This window comes from Fringilla coelebs, assembly GCF_963513975.1.
Source record: "Fringilla coelebs genome assembly, chromosome: 16".
In the NCBI taxonomy this organism is placed as follows: Eukaryota; Metazoa; Chordata; class Aves; order Passeriformes; family Fringillidae; genus Fringilla; species Fringilla coelebs.
In genome coordinates this window covers 12311260-12330871 of record NC_140042.1, presented here as the reverse complement: position 1 = coordinate 12330871, position 19612 = coordinate 12311260, and the positions used below count along the sequence as shown (strand labels likewise).

General features: G+C 38.9%; 1 protein-coding gene across 5 annotated transcripts in view; it reads left to right on the top strand.

Moving 5' to 3' along the window:
- Positions 1-19612, top strand: part of RBFOX1 (RNA binding fox-1 homolog 1) — a gene marked incomplete at both ends in the record, with an annotated part of 1149754 nt that overhangs the window by 878330 nt on the left and 251812 nt on the right. For 3 of the 5 annotated variants that reach the window (XM_084216442.1, XM_084216440.1, XM_084216437.1), the window contains one exon: positions 12348-12446. The exons of the other annotated variants lie outside the window; for them this stretch is intronic. In XM_084216442.1, coding sequence (XP_084072568.1) covers positions 12348-12446 — 99 coding nt within the window. Of the gene's footprint in view, positions 1-12347; positions 12447-19612 lie in introns of those variants that run through there. 5 annotated transcript variants of the gene reach the window in all.

Below are 19612 nucleotides of genomic sequence, written 5' to 3'. Positions count from 1 at the left end.
TAACTGCAATTTTGTTGGAAGGATAAAATTCCTGTTAGGAATCTACATATCATATTAGCCAAAGAGTATCCATCCTGCAGTGTGTTATTTTGGTAACACGATAGCTGGATCTGAAATGGAATCCAAAGGTCAGAGTTGGCAGCAGAATGGGAATTAGGTACTCACATTTTCCTTCCTGTCACTGACCTCATCCCTCTCCAGTCCCCACCACGACTGCCTGTATTGTAGCAGGTGTGGAAACCCTGCTAAAATTTGTTTGTGCTACTTAATTTTTTAAACTTCCACTGAAGAAAGTATGCAGAATGCATATCAGCTTTTTTTTTTTTTTTTTTTTTTTTTTTGTGGGGGTGGCACTAAACCAATCAAGCATTTGATTACTTGGGATCAGTAAATTTGTTGCATTAAACATATCTGTGCTTTTCATTTTTCAGATGATTTCTCTCAGTTATTTAAATTATATTAGTAAATACTGCATTTACAATAACAACAGATAAAGACAATAATAAATTAAAACTCTTTAGAATTTAATGCTGGAGTTTAGACCATTTCTCTGTACTTAAAATGCACAAAAAGCAGTATTCTCAAGAGATTCTAGCAGTCTTGGATAGGTCACCAGAGAAAATGGAATGTTTTTCAGGAGCATGACTTTGGCCCTTTCAAGTCAGTCAGAATACCTGCTCAAACTTGACTAACAACTATTAAATAACTCCCAGAAATTAATGAGTTGAAATCTCATGATTTTGCCTCTTCTGAGCATCTCTCCCATCCTGGTGCAGATGGGGCTGTGTGTGCAGGTCCAGATTTTTCTGCCCCTGGCTCACATTCCAAGGTTTTGTTGGAGCAGGGATGAATGCTGGAGATCAAAAAATAATAAATGAAAGCAAGGAACCAAAGATTTCTTATTTTGTGATTCAGTCATTCCAGTGTTGTTTTGCCTATGTCTCAACTGACTGAGGGAGGGCCAAGCTCTGTATGGAATAAAACAGGATGTTTAAATTTTAATTTACACAGATAAACTTAGTTCTGGTGTTTTGTAGGCTTTATTATTTAGTTCACAGTCTTAGTAAAGTATGTAATTTACTTTTGTCATTATTGATATTGATACATAAAATCTTTTAGGGGTAGGCAGTATGAAAAGAGTAAAACACTACAAGTTTCTCCAGTAATTAGGACTGTGTACAACTCCTTTTTGTTGATCAAATTTTTTGCTTTCAGCTTGCAAGTAGCTGAGATCTAGAGCAACCTCAAAAGTGAGAAAATTCTTTATTGTGTATAGTATTTTTCAGTAATTTTAAAGTAAATGCTGGGGAGAAGCTATTAATTCAGATTTCTGTGTAAAGCATTAGCATTTGCAGTTTGTCTGTGAGTTCAGGGGTATAAGTTTTCTTTATAAGAATATCATTTGCCATTACAGAGGCCATAGGGTGGGTTTTGCTGGATTGTTTTATCTGTTAGTAACACATCTCATAATTCCCTAACTAACAATGATTTTTCTTAAGCACTCTTTAAAAGCATTTCTGTAGAGAACCTGATACTCATCAACAGGATTAAAATGACTGATGAATTATGCAGCAAGGCTGTCTGCTCCTTGACTAAGTATTTTATGGCAATTGAATCACTTTGGCAAGATTTAGGTAAATAAGATTGTTAAAGTTTGCCTGTTTCAAATGTATTTCTTTTCATATTTCAGCATATTGACTTCTCAGCACTAGGTGCTAAAATATTTAAGCATGAATGAGGAGTACATGAAAGCACACCTTAACTTTAAGTCAAGAGAAATTTTTGAGGATCAGTGGTGTGTGTCAGGTGTAAGTGATTATCCACTCCCAGAACTGCCCTTTAGTATTGTTTTATTGTAGAAAATGATAAAACTGGACACAATGATAAACTCACAATGGAGTTTAACTTGAAATGCATCACTAAATCCTGGAGGAAATTGTTCCTGCAGCACTGCAGGTGTTCTGTGTTCAGAGAGCCCAGGACTGCACTCACCAAGTGCTCGGGCTTCCACCACTTCCATGAGTTTGGCTCATGGCAAATGGAGGATGAAGCAATGCTACAGATATTGCATTGGTTGTTATTTGTAGTCTGTTTTGGTTAGGCTGGCATTTGTTTTGCTGCTGTTTTGTTTATCTGTGGGATCCTGAAGTTGCCCTGTCTGGAGATTACTGGTGAGTCCTCGCCTTTAATTTTGCTCCTAGCTATTATTATTCCAGTGAAGACAGATCCCAGATTTAATATTTTAGCTTTTTGTTTATAAGTAAGATTGTAACACCCCAGAAATGTTTCTTATCAGAATAAGGGAATGTAGTTTTGGTTACAATAATAAGTAAAAAATCAAGATCCAGTGGTAAAACTGCATCAATGATGCACCTAGTACAGCTGACCCAACGAGATCTGTGCTGCACTTGAGGCTGGCATTGTCTCTGGAGCAGGAATGGATTTTTGTGCACAGGGAGGGAAGGACTGTGCCTTTGGGGCTCCCTTTCAGCAAGAGGGAGGCACCAAAGGAGCTTTGCTGGAATCCTTTGTGTGTAGGAGGGGTGGCTTGTGCTGGCTGAGTCCTGATGGTGGCACCTGTTGGGTGGCCTGGCTGAAATTGCCAGCTGATCCCAATTAGTGCCCTGCAGCAGAGCAATCTCCATCACCACCTGCACCTGTGGTGGGAGGAGCCCTGCGAGGCACCTGGTGGGGCAGAGCTGATAAAAGGTTTGGGGGAGGAAGAACGAGCGCTGTGCTGAGTTCTGCTGCATGGAGCAACAGGTAGGGGAGCATTTCTGTCAATAATTTTACAATTTATCTAGTTTTAAGTGTTGACTTTATCTCTGTGATCATGCACAGGACTTGTACAGAATTGTGGTTTTTATTTCTATGGGTGTTTTATGAATAGAGAGAGATTTTCCTGAACTTTGAGGAAATTAAGTTTCTTTTAAAGTCTTGGCTTTCTATTGCTTTGAACAACTACTACAAAAACATGGTACTTGAAGCTTCTCAGTTCTATATCCCTTAATTTAAATATAGTATTTGCAATTGAATAATTTTGTATGTTTGATGTACTTTTTCTGCATTTTTTGAGCAGAACTTAAGCATAAGTTTTGGAGAGATACTATTTGTAGAAACATGTCCAGACTCTGGCTGAAGAGGAGAGCAATGCTTCCCCTTGTTTTTTTTTTTTTTCCCCCTAAGTTTTGGTATTATTCTATGTATCCTTAGTAAATAAATAATACTATTTATATTAAAATAAATTATATTGTATGTGTATCATATAGAGAGACGACAAAGCAAGATATAATTTCCTCACAAAATATAACAATTATGAGGGGATCCAGTCTCATTTTTTATCTGGTCAGAATTAAGCCAAAACCAAATGACTTTGCTTTGTGTCTTTAAGATTTTTATTTTAATCTGAGAGTCTTTGGAGGCATTCCCCTAAATAGAAGTTAGAAACTGCAAGACCAGTGCAGATGCACTAAAAATTAGTTTAATTTGAAGAGTAATTTATTTTCAAATTTCTGTGACAATTGCTTTAATTCAAATACTTGTAACAATTTTTCTTTAATGATGGTGTTAAAATTTTGATGTTTCTGAATTTTCTTGAAATTATTTTAAGTTTCATGAACAAATTCTAAATCTTAAAGGAACAGATAAAACCAGTCTCTTAGCTGGAGAACTAGTTTTGGTAATTTAGAGAGCAAAGTGGAAGTGTTATTTATGTGCATAAGAACATTTCAAAGAGAATTTTGCTAATTTTTTTCTCCCCTTCAAAGTACATGAATATGTTTGTGGGGAGGAGAATTTTTGTGAGTGTGGAGTGAAAGGGAAAAAGGGGAGCTGGTGTCTCTGATGCTTTGTTACTTGGAATTTGAGGCAAAGATTCTCTCTTTTAAAGAACCCCACGAGAAAATCCCCTAAGACTGGCATAAGCACAGCTGGAATAAATAAGCTTTAAGGCTTTCTTTCTGTTTGTGAGGGGTTTTGTGCTGGTCATGGCTGGCAGATTCCTGGAGGTCAGAGGGAAGCTGGGCTGGTGTGCAAGCACTGCTGGTTGTGCTGGTGCTCACCATTTCTGTATGTGCCCATACAGAAATGTACTAAACCACATTTTGTACATCCCACTGTGCACAGGCAGCCTGGGCTGGGCTCTGGCTCCTGGAAATCACTCTGCAAGGCAGGTGAAGGTCTCTCATCCGGGGTGAAGTGTTGTTTGAGGCTCGAGCAGAGGAGTGTGGTGGTCAGTTTGTGACACAGAACACTGAGAGAGGTCTCAGACTAAGGGATGGCAGGAAATCTGTGTGTGATTGTCCAGCAGGAACAGATCTCAGTGCTGAGTCTTGTATGGTCTGAATCCTGGAGGATGAGAGACACTTGAACTTGGCTGAAATAATGCAACTGTGCCAAAAAGCAGCAGAGGGGAACTGGAGAGTGAATTCAGAGTTTCCAGCGTGAGTTTTGTTGCATTAAGAAAGTTTAGAAAGGAAGGAATTACAGGGAGGAGAGAAGAAGGATGGCCACCACAACAAGGGAGAGCTGATTAGTGTTGATGAAAGTAGCTTTGAGAAAATATTGTAGATGAATTTTCGCACTCTAGTTAGTAGCTGAGGGAAAAAAAAAGACTCAGTGGTGTGGAGTGTGACACCTTATCAATTGAAGTAGGAAAAGATGAAAAAAAAAAAGACCAATTAGAGTGTGAAGAGAGGAAGAGGGAGCTGATGCTGGACTCATGAACAGAAGGAGGTTACACTAATGAAACAACTGGAAATGTAATATGGAAAGGACAGGATCCCTGGACGATTGAGGGGAAAATGCAATTAGGAAAAAAAGCAACTGCTTCATTGAAAATTGGTGGGTAAAGCAGAAGAAAAAAAAAGGAGCCAATATTGACTCTGTGTAGAAAATTGGACTTTCTCACAAGGTACTTCTGTCCCTATCTAAAACTAAACAACCCTTTGTAGGCAGCTTTGTATCAATTTCATGTGCAAAACTCCTTCCATGCCTAAGCTTGTCATTCTGCAAGGTTAGAGAGCCAAAATTCCTAAGTGGGAAAAAAAAAAAACAAACAACAAAACACAAAACAAGAATAAAAACCAAACAAAACCAAATTTTTCCTTCTAGATTCTGGGACAGGAATGAGACTGGGCCATGGCATCAGGGATCTGTCTTCTGGAATGGGATTTTGGAGAGTGTATGTTTCCTATCTTGGTAGTGCTTCAGTATAAACTGAAGCTTAAAGCTATAAACACCTCAATTTTAGTTCTCCTGAGTCCTATCTTAATCTCTTGGGGTGAAGCTGGGTATTTAACTATAACCTGTCAGGCTTGGTCATAAGAATTGGAAGTTTTAGTTAAAATTCGGATTTTCAGCTAAAAGAAGGAGCTTGAGATAAAGGTGTCATTGAGCTAAATTTGGAAGTGGCTTAGCCCATGTTATGGGGTAGGGCCAAAATGACAGGGAGGATTTCTTGGTTCAATCATGTTAATATCTGTCTGGTATACATGAAATGAGTTCAGCACTGAGGAGTGAGTGTGGTGGACTTAGATTCAGAATATATGAGGGGATGTCCAGATGTGGACAGAATATTAAAAGAAGTGGTCTCACTGTGGAAGGAAGCTGTGCTGATGTCCAGTTAATTTAATTCCTACAGGAAAAAGAGGCAACCTTTAAAGAATAGCATAATTAATCTATCACTTATTCTCCTTCTGAGATATGACATCCTTTTAATTTTTAAGAGATTAATAATATTTCACCAAAAAACTCCTTGATCAAGATGTGTCTATGCTGCCTTACTGTGTATTCTTACAAATACATTTGATGCTACTATGGTTATTTTATTTTTTATTACCATTACATGGAAAAGCTCTCAAGTTATGTTCTCCTGCAGCTGATTTTGTCCTCAAAGTTAAATTCTTTCCTTGTGAATTTATAACAGCAGCGAAGTGTGAAATGTGGTGGAAAAAATTATGGGGGAAAAAAAAAAAAGAAACCAACAAAACAAATAGGGCAAATTGCTGTGGATTAAAGAATTTGTGTGAAAATTTTAGTTTAAAACAAGTGTTGTGTATGTGAACAAAATAGAGAGTGTAGTACTACAAGTAAATTGTGTCTATATAAAATAAGAAAACAAAATTTTGTATGAAGCAAACTTAAGTGTAATATGCACAGTATGTCTTTACTATCAAATATTCTCAGTTTCTCCTGTCTGATACTTGACAAACTGCCACAAGTGGCAGCAGGGAAAAGTAGGCTTTGTCACTTCAGGTCCAGCTGTACACTTCTGAGTAGTTTGTAGCCCTCCCATTCTATGGACTGAACATAAACAAGGTGTACACAGTTTTGTGTGGTTAATATTCCTTAATATTTAGATTAATTTAAAAAAAAAAATGAATTTTTAAGTTTCATTTAGTTAGTTTTTTAAGGATAATATTGTCATGTCTTCTCATCTGGAATTGTGGAAAACCTTATAGGGCAAGACTACACATGGCACACTTGTTGTCTTTCTAAGGTTGTGATATAAAGAATAACCTAAATGCTAATTATTAATCTGCACACCTGCCTTCAGGGGGTCCTTCTGTGATGCAGGCTTGTTCCAATGTGTCAGACCTAAAGAATTGCTTTAAGTACCTGTTTGTAAAAGTTGATTTGGTGTTGTGACAGTAATGCATGGCTGGTGTGAGCACCCTGTGCTTCCTGAATGAAATGCCGTGGTGTCTGCCCTACCTTGGTGCTCAGTAAGGTGACAGTGGGATTGACAGAGGATTCTTGCTGCGCCAATTTCTGTTTCATCTTCTTGGGTCTGCTTATATCACTGCTTCCCGAGTTTGGAGGAGACAGTTCAGATAAAGCCATTTTTATTTTGTTATTTTATTTTCCCGACCGTGCAATGGCGCATCATCTCAAACTTTGCTAGAGCAGAGCTGCTGCACTCATTGTTCTTGTTCTGCCCAGCGCAGCCTTCCTTAGTCCTGGCCATGGCTCCTGTGCCAGCAGCGCATCCCCAGACCCTTTTCTCTTTGGGGCTGGCTTTGCAGTGTTTGCCCACCGAGTCTGGGTGCCGGTGGAGCTCAAAAAGCGGCCGGGGAGGCAGAGGAGCGAGCAGGGGCCGGGGAGGCAGAGGAGCGAGCAGGGGCCGGGGAGGCAGAGGAGCGAGCAGGGGCCACGGCGATCCCGGGGGAGCTTGGGGCGCTCGGGATAGCGCTGTCCGCAGGGAATGCCAGCTGTCCCCTGGCAGCAGCCGTGTCCCCTGGCAGCAGCCGTGTCCCCTGGCAGGAGCCGTGTCCCCTGGCAGGAGCCGTGTCTCCGCTAGATGGAGCGCCCGGAACGGCGGAGCGGGAGCGCAGCGGGAGCGCTCCCGGCGCCGCTCGGCTCCGCACGCAGCCGAACCGCCCGCAGCGCTCGCACCGGCCTTGTTTGCATCCCCCCAGGCTCCCTGCAGAATAGCCCAAAGCAGGGGGATCACCCCCGCCAAGGAACGCACGCCCCTAACTCTCGAAAGGCTGAACGTTTTATTTATTTTTGTTGCATTTCCCTTCTGGAGGACGTTGGGCTCCTGGCTGGTTCTGTTGTGAAAAATGTAGAGTTAATGCTGGATGCTTGTGAAAGGTGCGTTGAGCGGTGCTGAAGAGGTTAACTCTGTGCGACAGAGGCTTTGGAGAGATCGCGTATGAAGTAGTGGAGAAGTCAGTGGATGTAACACCGTGCTTAATAGAAACAGAAAATTAGTGATTCTTGCTTGAGCCTCTGTAATGTCCTGATCTTTGTGCAAAAAGAGACTTACTAAAGGAGAGATAAACATGATATTGGAAGTAGGGACAGTCATAACAGGAAAATGCCACTGGAAGGATGAGATGTTGCCTTTTACTTTACAAAAACAGAGGGAAGCCCTTTTATTTAATATTTCTTGACCATACAGAGTATTAAAAAATTCTCTTATGTTTCCCCACTTTTTTAAAAAAAAAGGTACAGTATATCTACAAAAAATAGAATGCTAGATCAAATACAGGCAGAGATATTGATAATAATTTTTCAAAATAAGTTCCTGATATATTCGATTTTACAATACACTGCTTTTCCTGGTTTCCAGTCCAGGGAGCTATTTTTTTCATGTGATATTAGATAAGGAGGGTTTAGAGAAAGGACTGCTTTACTATTAGATTCTATGCCACTTGCCTGAATTGTTTTTGTACCATATCAACCACTTTATAAAGTTGAGAAAAAACTACCTTCTTCACAGGGAGCATTTAATATGTAGTTGTGATTTATTTTCAATAATGCTTGATCCTCTATGAAGCTCTTAATGTAGGCTACTACTGAGACAAGTTTGAGGTGATGTGTTTCAGAGCTTTCCTTTACTTGATGGAAATGGCTTGAATGTTAGACAGTCTGCTGTCTAATTACCAAGGTTGACTTCTAGGTCAAAGGTCTGGAAAAGCAAAATTTGAAGTTAAGTTTGAAGTTGACTACCAGGTCACAACAACGGAGTGGTTGATTTTAAATAGCAAGTGTTAGGTTAAATGAACAGACACGTTGCAAATATAAGTGGGTTTGGATTTGTAAGTCAGCTGTGTGAACAGTGTTGTTGGTCCTTTTTGCAGAATTTCTCTGCTTTCATATTTTTATTTGCATGCCCAAGATTGAGCCAGGCTGTGCTGGTGGCATTTTTCAAATGATGTTCTCAATGACTGGGGGGAGAAGGTGTCTGCCTGCAAGTTCTCTGCCTGTGCCATAAACCATGACTTGGGCATCCCAAAGAGGCTGGAGGAGGGAATGTTGCCTCTCACGGTGGTGCAGTAGGCATTGCATTTCAGATGCATCCATTATTAGTGTGGAAGAAGGTTTTGTCCCCTAGAATGTTTCCAGGAACTCCCACAGAGGCAGATGTGGGCAGTGTAGATGGTTGGCCTCTTTTTTTATGTTTGTTATTTTAATTGTAAAATGTTGATATTTGTTGTTAATTGACAGGTAGTTGATAATATCAGAGGTTGAGTGTGGGGTGAGTTCAGTTCCTGACCCAAGAGGGCTGAAGGATGGTGGAAATGTCATGTGCTGGAGGTGAAGTGGCCTTGGCAATTGCAAATGAAGGAATAATGGAGCTGTTACCAATTTGCAGATGAGATGTCTCTGGGGCCTGTGCTGCTCTGTGGAACAGCCTGGTGCTGTTGCAGGGACACTGTCCCTGTGCAGGGCCAGGGAAGGGCAGGCTGTGCACAGGCATCCCTGTCCCTTTGGCACAGCTGTGGTGGCACTCAGGGTATATATAGCCATAACTGGGACTGTGGGGGTGATTAATGGGCTGGGTTAGGGACAAAAGTGTGTGTAAACAAGGAAATGGCTTTCAAGAAGAGACATTGATTTTATACTTATAAAAATAAAACACACTTTGTTACCTTTTTTTCTCTTTAGACATAATGACAAGTTATCCTTGGAAGGGATGAAAATTGGTAATGACTTTCCCCTGCATCTCTTGAAGGAGCATCTATCAGGCTAAAGAATTGTTTCTTTTTTAGGTCTCTTACACTACTGAATTATGTATGTTTATTGTTTCTCTGTGTATTGATGATTAGGATAGTTAAGATATTGCTGTTCTTGTTTTAATAACATAATTATGTAAATGTCAGGAATCCCTAGTATTTGTGAGTCATGTTTTTCTGACTTCGAATTGGGTGAAAATGAAGGATAAAAGACCAATGAGAAATTCACTTTTACAATGACTGTTAGCTCCATTGACAGTGCTAAATTCTCTTGAAGTAATTGTTCAACACACTGCTTTTAAGAATTTAATCTGTTTTATGGATGTCCTTTTAGCTGTAAAATAGTGCAGTAGACAGAAGAAGCTTTGCTTGACCATCACCATGTTCCAGAACCTCACTTTGGGAAATTGGATAGGCTTATATAGTTCCAAACTGTTTGGCTAGGAAGCGTGCTGCCTTTGATTTTGACATAATGTAGAAGGAGTTGGTTACCTTACATAACGTATTTGTTTTTCATTAAAAATGCTGATAAGGTCTCATTAAAGTGCCATGTATTATTTATGGTATTTCATATGAAACTGAACTGAGGAAAAACTTCTCTCAGCTCGGGGCATTTGCAGAATAACAGCCTTTGTGGGCTAGAAAAAAAAAAAAAAAGAATGAAGAAAAGCATGACATAGTCCTGTCAGAACAGGAGACTGCTTAAGGCACAGAGAAAGAATGAAAAAAGGAGAAAGGGCACAGAGAGGGTTCATTTCTCCTCCTCCTCACTCGCTCTTGCTCTGTGGCATGAGAGGTTTTTTGGTTGGTGATTTGGGATTTTTTTTTGTTTTTTGGGGTGTTTTGTTGTTGGTTTTTTTTTGTGATGAAGTAATCTGGGATGTTTTAGTAGATGTGTCCATGATAAACTGCAAAAGCATGGATGTTTCCTAAGCCAAACCCAATTCCTTTATTGTAAGTTTGTGCGTGATTGTTTTGGTGTTGATTACCGAGTTATGAGCACGTTGGCTTTGTCGCACTGACTGCTTTTGAGAAAGAAAATGATGTAACAACCGATTCTGTTGGAAAATACTCAGTTTTGCATGAAGAAGACTTAGTGGATATAAATCAGTCTCTGAGGCTTGTGTGGGTGCAGGTATGTGTGCGCATGTAGAATGAAAAAGAAATCTTTTTTTTTTAATGTAGCACCTGAGTTGCAGTGACGTGTTTTGATTCTGTTTCCAGTAAAGCGAGGACCATTATTTGTTTTTAAGGGTAGATGTTATATCAAACCTGTTATGCTGTTGATGAAATAGACTTTTCTTGTATGTGGGTTATTTGCTTATTGTTGTTAGCATGAAACTCTTGGTCTCAGATGTGTTTTTGTGGGAATTATGTATCTTATAAAATAGGTGATTTTAAATCATCTTCGGGATCCTTTTAAAAGAAGGAACCCCTTCAAAACCTCAGGTGGTTCTTTGAGGTTTGACCTTCTTTCCTGAAGAATTAATATTTAATTCATTTGTCAAATTCTAATTAAAAATAGTAATATCTTCTGTTATACTTGAGTTGTATCTCAGGAAAAAAAAAAGACCTGTAATATAGGACCTCAAGGACAAGCTGTAGTATAAATTATTTGATTTGCAGGTCACATCCTACTTTATTACATAAAGACTAACTAGATCTACTAATGAATAATTATTACTCCATAAAATAAAGGGGGGGGGGGTGAATAAAAAGCTGGCAAGAGTGGAATACTAATTTTGAGGTATCATTCTCAAAGTAGAAAGTAAACATTAAATTCTGAAAATTGCAAATGTAATTTTTCCATGTAACCTGATAGGGCACTCCTTGATAATAGATTGACTAGCTGTCAAATAAATTTGTAATTTTAGATGAGATGGGCTTTAGACCAATTTTAAGATACAGTCTTTATCCAAGTGTGCTCCCCTCCCCCCAGTAAGGTAGACACAGTATGCCACAGAATTCTGTTTCATTCCCAGTGTTTCTGCTGCAGTGGTTGCACAGCTCCTGCACAGTTTCACTGTAATGCTTTTATAGGCTTCTTTGGGAAGCTGGGTAGCGAATGAAATGTAGATATCAAATTAATTTCTGTTTTAAAAAAGCTCATTTGCTGGTAGGGCTGTGTATTTGCCGGAATCCTCTCGACTAGCCAAGATTCTTTCCCTTTCCCACTTTGTGCTTCGTACTTGTGTTCTTAGAAGGGGAAAGCCCTTTTCCAGTCAGGTGTGAGTCCTGGGAGGGGGGAAGGGTGTGAGTGTGTCTGTGTGCGTGCAGAATCATAACAGGCATTCAGTCCCAGCTGGGCAATGACACTAATTGCCCAGATCTCATGGATGCCTGCGATGCAGCGCGCTCACTTTCTCTCCTTTCCTATCATCTCCAGGGATTTTTAAAATGCAGTATTTGAATTTTGGTGAGTGGTAAAGACCCTGCCCTAGGACCCATTTGACAAATGAGAAGCTGTGCAGCATCAGCACCAGCCGACTGAGCCTCACTGAGGCTCTCTCGCTCTCTCTCTCTCTCCCTCTCTCTCTCCTAGTCAGCAGCTACTGTTGTGAGACAAGCTTCAGCTCTCTGTCATTGAGGAAGTTCCATTTGCTCATCAATAGGCTGCAGGCTGTGTCTTCTTTTTTTTCCTCTCGGTTAAAAATTCCTAGTTTAAACCTACCAAGTTGCCTTAGCTGACAAACGAATGTAGGGGCTTAGCGCTGGGGAGAGGAGAGGCAGCCGAGAAACACCGTTTCTTATTTAAATAATCAAAAGGGAGAGGGGGAGAAAAAAAACCAACAAAAAAACAACCAACCCATAGTGACAAGATAGGGCAAACGTGCTTGCATGCAAGCCCCCTCACTTGTTCTACGTAGACTTCAGAGCAACACCATGCAGCATCCCCTTACGGGTGCAACCTGCGTGGCACTGCCGAATGTGGGCATGTGTCCCCAGCTCTCCTGTGCCTTGACTTTTATGTACTTACAGCAGGTAAGTTTGCTTAACTTTTCCTTTTCCTCGCAGTGCTCGCTTTGTCAGCGTCGTTTGGGGGATTTGCAGTCGGGGAGGTATTTTTTCTGTGAATAGACTGTATAAATGTCTCCCACCGTGTGGAGCGAGTGTTGTGCCTGCACTTAAGAATGTGAGAGTGAGTAGAAAATATGTTTTAACAGAGCATCGAGCCTTCACATATCTTTTGGTGTTTTGGTGTTGGTTTGTTTTATTTTATTTTATTTTTCTTTGCAGTGTCTCTGTTGGTGATGTTTATAGATATTTACCACAGTACTGTGCCTGCGTTTCTCGTGGATGCTGTAGCAGAGTTTCAGCCATAAAGGACTGCTCTTTATTCACTTGCAGGCATAAATTATACTTCTAATGTAAATGTGCCCAATGGCAATTTTGTTTAAGCCTTCTTTGAAGATGGGAATTTTAAGTCTGTGTTAAAACATGCTGCTGATTAAAGCCAAGCTGATTTTCAGTTCACAGGGAAAACGATGATTTATAAAGATATATCTGTGCAGAACACTTCTATCGCTGAAGTATATTGGAACTGGGTTTAAAAAAACTGCTTGGGTATCAGCAAAACAGTACCAATTTCTACTGAATTTTCAATTATTTACAAAAAAAATCATTTCATTTTTGCTTACAGGATTTTTTTTTTAAGTATTTCCTCCCACTCTCTCTTCCTAAATTATTTAATAATTGGTACCCCCTCTCTGCTACAGTGTGAAATAACTGTATAATAGCACTTTTTTTCTTAACTAGTAATTTGGAATCATCTTTGTATCCTACTCTATTTTATAGCTGAATCCACCATTACAGAGTCATCTAGTAAGCGTGTAGAACTAAGACAGAAATATGTTATCATGCAAAAATGATTAATCCTGCCTATCCTATTACTTCTCTTGAAACTTCAGGAGGAAAAAATATTCTTGTGCCTACTGTAACAAATAGGGGCATTTCTTCCAACTTCCACTACAACAGTTTCTGTGCATATTGACTTCCCTGAAAGTCTAACTTTATTTGTGCATTCACAATAGCCTGAAATATATTATACGGTATTTCTTTTTTGTTCCTAAAAAACAGATAAAACAGATTTAAAGCTTATTTTTATTCAGGGACATTTGTTTTTCTGTTACTGCTGAAAGAAGAGAGCTCCAATATTTTCAGGATAAAACCCTCCTGTAGGTTTTTTTTTTAATGCTGTAGTGTAGTATAAACGATTTCTGACTTCCAGCTTAGGAGTGCATAATAACAGATTCTTGCATGCGCCCTAGATTATCCATGCATGTGGGAGGGATTCATATGTCTGCAATTAAAATTTGCATCAGATAAATATGATGTGTTTAAATTTCAGTAATTTGCATGCCATAACTAAAATGTACATTCTTGGTAGTCCTGTGTTCTGGATCTGTTTTGGGAATGGCATTTATAGATCAGCTTTAATGATCCAGTGTGACTTGTGCACTTAGTGGTTACATACAAAATGTACTCTCCTGTGTTTTGTTCTGGGTTTGTTGTTTTGAGTTTGTCTAAGAACAAGTTGTGCCTTAAAGATAGGGCTTTTGAAAGGAAAAATGGGAATTCAGGTGAGAGGTCAACGTGGCCACACAAGGAGCTGGTAAAGGATAACATAAAGATGAGGCTGGGTGCTCCAATAACCTTCCTCAGTGAGATATTGCAGTATCATTATGCAAACACATCTATAGCATGGCACTGCTTTAAGGCTGAAGAAACTGTGCAACTCTAATGAATACTTTAAAACAGGGAATTCAACTGCATCTATTCCATCTGAGAGAAAGATGAGAAGTGATTGCTAATGCACTTTACAAAGCGCTATATCCAGCGGATAATTTTTAACTCTTTAAGTGGATTAAGTGCTACGCTGAAAGAATTTTTTTAAAGTGTTTGCTTTCTCATCTCCTTAATCCTATTGTCAGTTTTCAATCATCCTGCGTGTGTGCGAATCACAATTATATAATAGGTTGAAGAGTCTGTTAAATTTGTGATGAAAATTGTGGCAGGTTCAAAATTCTCTGCTTGTTGCTTCTTTTGATTGCTGGTTGGCATTTTAGTTATTCTGAATTCCTAGAGAGTCAGATAATCATGTTCTTAATTCACATCTGGTCTCTTATTTTATGCATTTGGTGAAGTATTTCTTTAGGAACAATGCTACTTTATCTCAAAATTATCTAGGCAGAGAGGACTGAGTTGAGATCTCCTGCAAAACCAATATAACACGGTTCTAGTTTTAAACAGTAAAGGAATAAGAGGTTGGGTTTTTATGAACAGCATTAATAAACTTTTACCATGACAATCTACTTGGGATTTTTGTTATTTTTCCCCTATCAGATAGTTTAGAGCAAACAGAAATAAAGACTTGGTTTGTATGTTCAGTGCAAATATCAGTATTTTAGTAAAACTGTAAAAGTAAATGTTTTTCTCTCTGTCAAGTTGTCTATCGATCTTAAATACAGGTAACCTAAAAGCTTTATGTGGCAACTTAATAACTAGTGAATCCCCCCTGCCTGAGCAACCTGTGACCAGCAGTAAATAGATACTGTGAAATTACAAGTATATTTTTCTCTCTAAAAATTGCACTTGAGATATGTCTGCTCATTTGCACCTCAATCAAAATGAACTCAGACATCTGTATTATAACTGAGTTATAACTCAGTTAAACTTTGCTGCCTATTTAGAACTGATGAAGATAATTATTGTTATTTTTGTGTATCTACATTGGTATTCTATCAGGTGTAAGTTTTGCAATTGGAGATATATCTTTCTTGGAAGACTATGAAAGGCATTACATTCTTCTCAAGATGGGCAAGCCTTTCTTTGTCACTAAATATTTATTTTTTCCTCATAGCCACAAGGATGCTGGTTTTCTGTGGAGCTGAATGAATAATTTGGAAAAATCTGAGCTTTGGTAGTCATTAAAAATTGGCCATAATTTCTTTGTGCAAGTGACATCACTTGGCCAGTTAGTTTTGGATAAAAGGATAAACTGTTTTCCACAGTGTGCTACAGAAGTGCTGCACTACTTTTTCCAGGGTTAGAAACTTGAGTATTTGCTCTGATATCTTTTACTTTACACTTGTGTAATGTTTTAAGAGCCAAGTGAGGAACTGAAATATTTTTTACACCAGTTTATGCATGGAGGATGCTTTATCTAACAATATTTTGAGTTTAACTCCTGAAAATAAAGTTGAAAATGAGTGAAGGACAGAGGCCTAGGTCATGTTATAGATTAACTCTTGATAAGACATTCACTGCAAAAAGCCAACAGAAACCAAAGAATGCTTCTGAATTCATTGTTTGAAATGGTCTGAAATTATGTGGACATTTTCTTAGTAAGATTTTTCTAACTGTGGGAATTCAGAGTGACTTTTCAAAGAACATCACCCCAAAGGGACTGTGCCAGTGACAGCACTGAACAGAGGGAGAACGTGGGGCTTTGCCTCGCAAGTTTTCACTGTGTCACTGTAAGGACAGGGTCAGCTGGGAAAGTGTGGTGGATGCATTTGGGTGACAATTTTCCCTAGTGTCAATATTTAAAGATACAGGAGAAGGGAAGTTGCGTTTGTAGTGCACCCTAGCTCTTGGTAACATTTTGCATGCATGTATTTTCTCTTCTTCTCCTTAATGTGACACATCAATGCAAAACCCAGTTTCTGACCACAAGTTTCCATCAAATGGTAAACTGAAGTAGTTTTTGCAGCGAAATGTCGACCGCTGGTAAATTGGGATTTGGGATATATTAATGGAGGCTTAGCTCTGTTAACTGATGTTTTCCTGTGGTCTGTTTTGCTGGTTATTCTGTTGAGGTTTTCTGAGTAAAGTGACAAAACTAACTTGTTTTAAAACATCACGGAATATTCCATGTCACGGTGTACAGTGCTGCTGTCATTATTTTTAAATTGGTATTTTTTTTTTCTGTTTAATGATGATAGATGTGCTTTGTTTTAAATAGTGAAGTGGTTTGTACAAAGGGTAATTCCTCCTAAATGGAGCAATTGCTCATAGTGGACATTCACAGATCGAAAACAATTGAACTGAAACTTCAATATCAACCTTTTCTGTCTTTAACAAAGTAGTTCATGGTACAGCTCTCATATCAATGATGAAAAGAATCCACCATGAAAACAAAGCAGAAACCAACAAAACCTCCATCTCTACCTCAGCTATTCCATTACTGCTTACATGGTAAATTAGTGTAATTTTATTTGGGCCTTAAGCATTATGGCTATGGAGAAAAGCTGAATTCCCCTCTCAGTTACTTGTGTCATGCTTCTGGATCTGATGATTTATAGGAGCCTGAAAGACTTTTTATCACATTGTTTCTTCATGGCTTAATTCAACATTGATTTATTTGGTAGCAATTTCAATTGATGTAGTCAATAGTGTCAATAATGGAATAAGGATTAGAGCAGATTATCTTTGTGCTAAAATTGTGTAAAAAATTGAATGGATGAACAATTCAAACAGTTCCCGGATACAGTTGAACTTTTTTTAATAGAGCAAAAGCACATCAATTGCTGAATGCCACCATTGCAGTTACAGTTCTGAGTATCTAGTTTTTGCATTTAATACTTCAGTGACTCTTCAAAGGTTCAGGTATGTCAGTAGAATTCAATAACTGATGTTTTATGGTGACACTGCTTAAACCAATCATGAGAGCACTGCCTTTCTTTGCCTGGTCCTTTTTTACTACTCACTCTGTGGCTCTTCTGTAAAATCAGTTAATGTGACTTTAGTTCTTGAAAATTTTAAGCATCTGTTATCTTATAAATTGGAGTCTTTGCACGATTTTGTTCCTCTCTGCTATTTCATGGCAATTTTCATGTGAGAACATACAACCTCTGCTTATGACTGCATGAGTGCAAAGAAGTCCACGGTACTAATGCTCACTCACCATCTGTTTTTCTTACAGCTGGGCCTTGAATAATTGTCCAGTAGCTGATGGACTGAGGGTAGGCAATATTTTCAGGCTTTTCTGATTCATTTAACCAGCTTTGCTGCCCCTAGAGAAACACAGTGCTTGTTTATTCAAATGTGTAGGGTAAAAGGCTGTGCTATGTCAGACAAATTATAGCACTCTGTTAAAACAAAAAAGGAGCTGCCATGCTACAGACCATATCCTGTGGATGCATTTGTACCTAAGGGGGCACTGTGGCACTCCCAGGGAATTTTAGTGGATGAATGAACAGACCTCAAAAGGTGGGAGTGCAGCTGTTGCATCCAGGAGCGCTGCTAATGCGGATTTCGGGAACGATGCCTTGCTGTTTATCCTGATCAGGGTAAATAAGATCGTTGGGTATTCACCAACAAACTCGAGAGCTGGTGTTTGTGACTCCACCTGTGCTTGAAGCCCTATTTCCACGTTTGCATAGCTTTTGTCTCCCAAGAGCTGCTCCGTTGTTTTCCAGAGGCTAATGAGAAGTGGCTTAGAGATCAAGTGCTGTAGCAGCTCTCATTCTGAGTAAGAGCTGGTTTGGGGCATTTAACTCCAGCCTTGTCAAACGAGGTCAGTCTCTCACAAAAGGAGAGGAGGTGCTTTAGTGAAGTACTCTCCTCTTTAAATACTAGAAGGAGGGGGGGAAGAAATCCCCAACCAAAAAAAAGAAAACCAACTCCAAACACAAAAACTCCTCAACAAACCAGAAGAATCTGTTAAGAAGGTTACCTGCTGCTTTTGGACTATAAGAGCGAGAGCAGTTGCAAAGGAGCTTCCGTGTGACAGGAGCAGGTGAATATTTTTGGCTTAGAACAATTGTTTTTTATTAAGTGACCTCTTTGAGCATTTTATAAGGCTTTATCTGAAAAGGGATGCCTGGATATTCCATTGTGAGCTATTTGTAAGTTATCCCCATTCATTATATTTGCTAAATATGTGTATGGATGGATATTTTATGGGGGGAAAAAAAAAAAAGCGGTGTGGTATTTGATGCCAAGGAAAGTGTGTGGTGGTTATGTAAGCAGGGGTTTTTCTCAGGGCAGCCAATAGATATTTCAGTTTTAGATTTTTTTTTTTTTTCTTGACCGTAGCCATTCAAAACTAGTCTGACCTTTTTTTGGTTTTCAATGTGTGTGTTTCTGAGTTGGTAAATAAGTACTATGATACTATGATCATGTTAATATCAGTCCTGCTAAAAATAATTTTGAAGTTTTTAATAGGTGGTATAAATGAAACTGATAAAAATTGTGACACTGGAATTTACCTCCTTGTTTTATAGAGTTAGAATAATGTTGGTGGAAAGGAGAAGTCAACACCCTCTAAGAATCCTTCAAGCTTTCCTGCCTTTTAAAGGTGCATGTGCGATTGATTTATCAGTTTTCAAGTGTGATGTGTAGTGCAAGAGCTCTCCTGAGAACCTGCTGTCATTTCCTTGCTGGCATTGCTCATTTCCCTCCGAGCTGCCTAGTGCAGCACCATTGACTTCTTTTACATTTTGCTTCCCCTCCCACTCTGTCAGTGCAGCAGCCCAGTGAATTTAATTAGAGAAAATAGCATATCTAATGCCTGTGCTATCCTGACTGGCTGGAGTTGGGCCTTTGGTCTTTTGCACTAGAGCAGGCTCCAGCTGTGGAGGGATCTCGCAGTGTTTTGATCCTGCTCTCTCTCGTTGTGTTGAACACAGGCAGAATCAAAATTAGATACTGTAGTAAGAACTGAAGTGTTCAGTGAATTATTTTTTGTTCGCAGTGAGTCACTGATTTTTACTTTTTCCTCCAGATATGGAAGGAATTTCTGTGGCACTTCAAAATTGAAATACTTAAGATGTTCAGGTACTCATGAATAAGAATGCAAGTGCTTTTATCTTAGATCATCTTTAAATTTACCTTTTAACCCTTTATTTCAAGATGAAACCAGAAATTGTTGCTCTTTATAGCTATAATAGCTTGAATATGATTTTTTTGGTAACTGTACATCAATTTTATAGTGTCATCTCATATCTGTGGTTTGTGTATGTACCTATAGTTGTAATATGCCTTGACTCAATTCCTTACTGACTTGCAGTTATGGTTATTATAATTGTGATGTAGTTTTGAAGTTGACTTCTTTGCTTTTGCCTCTCATAGCATTTTGTTTTATGGCAATCATTATCTCAGTTGGGGATAATAAGTCTTGTATACATGCAATAGTTAATTACAGA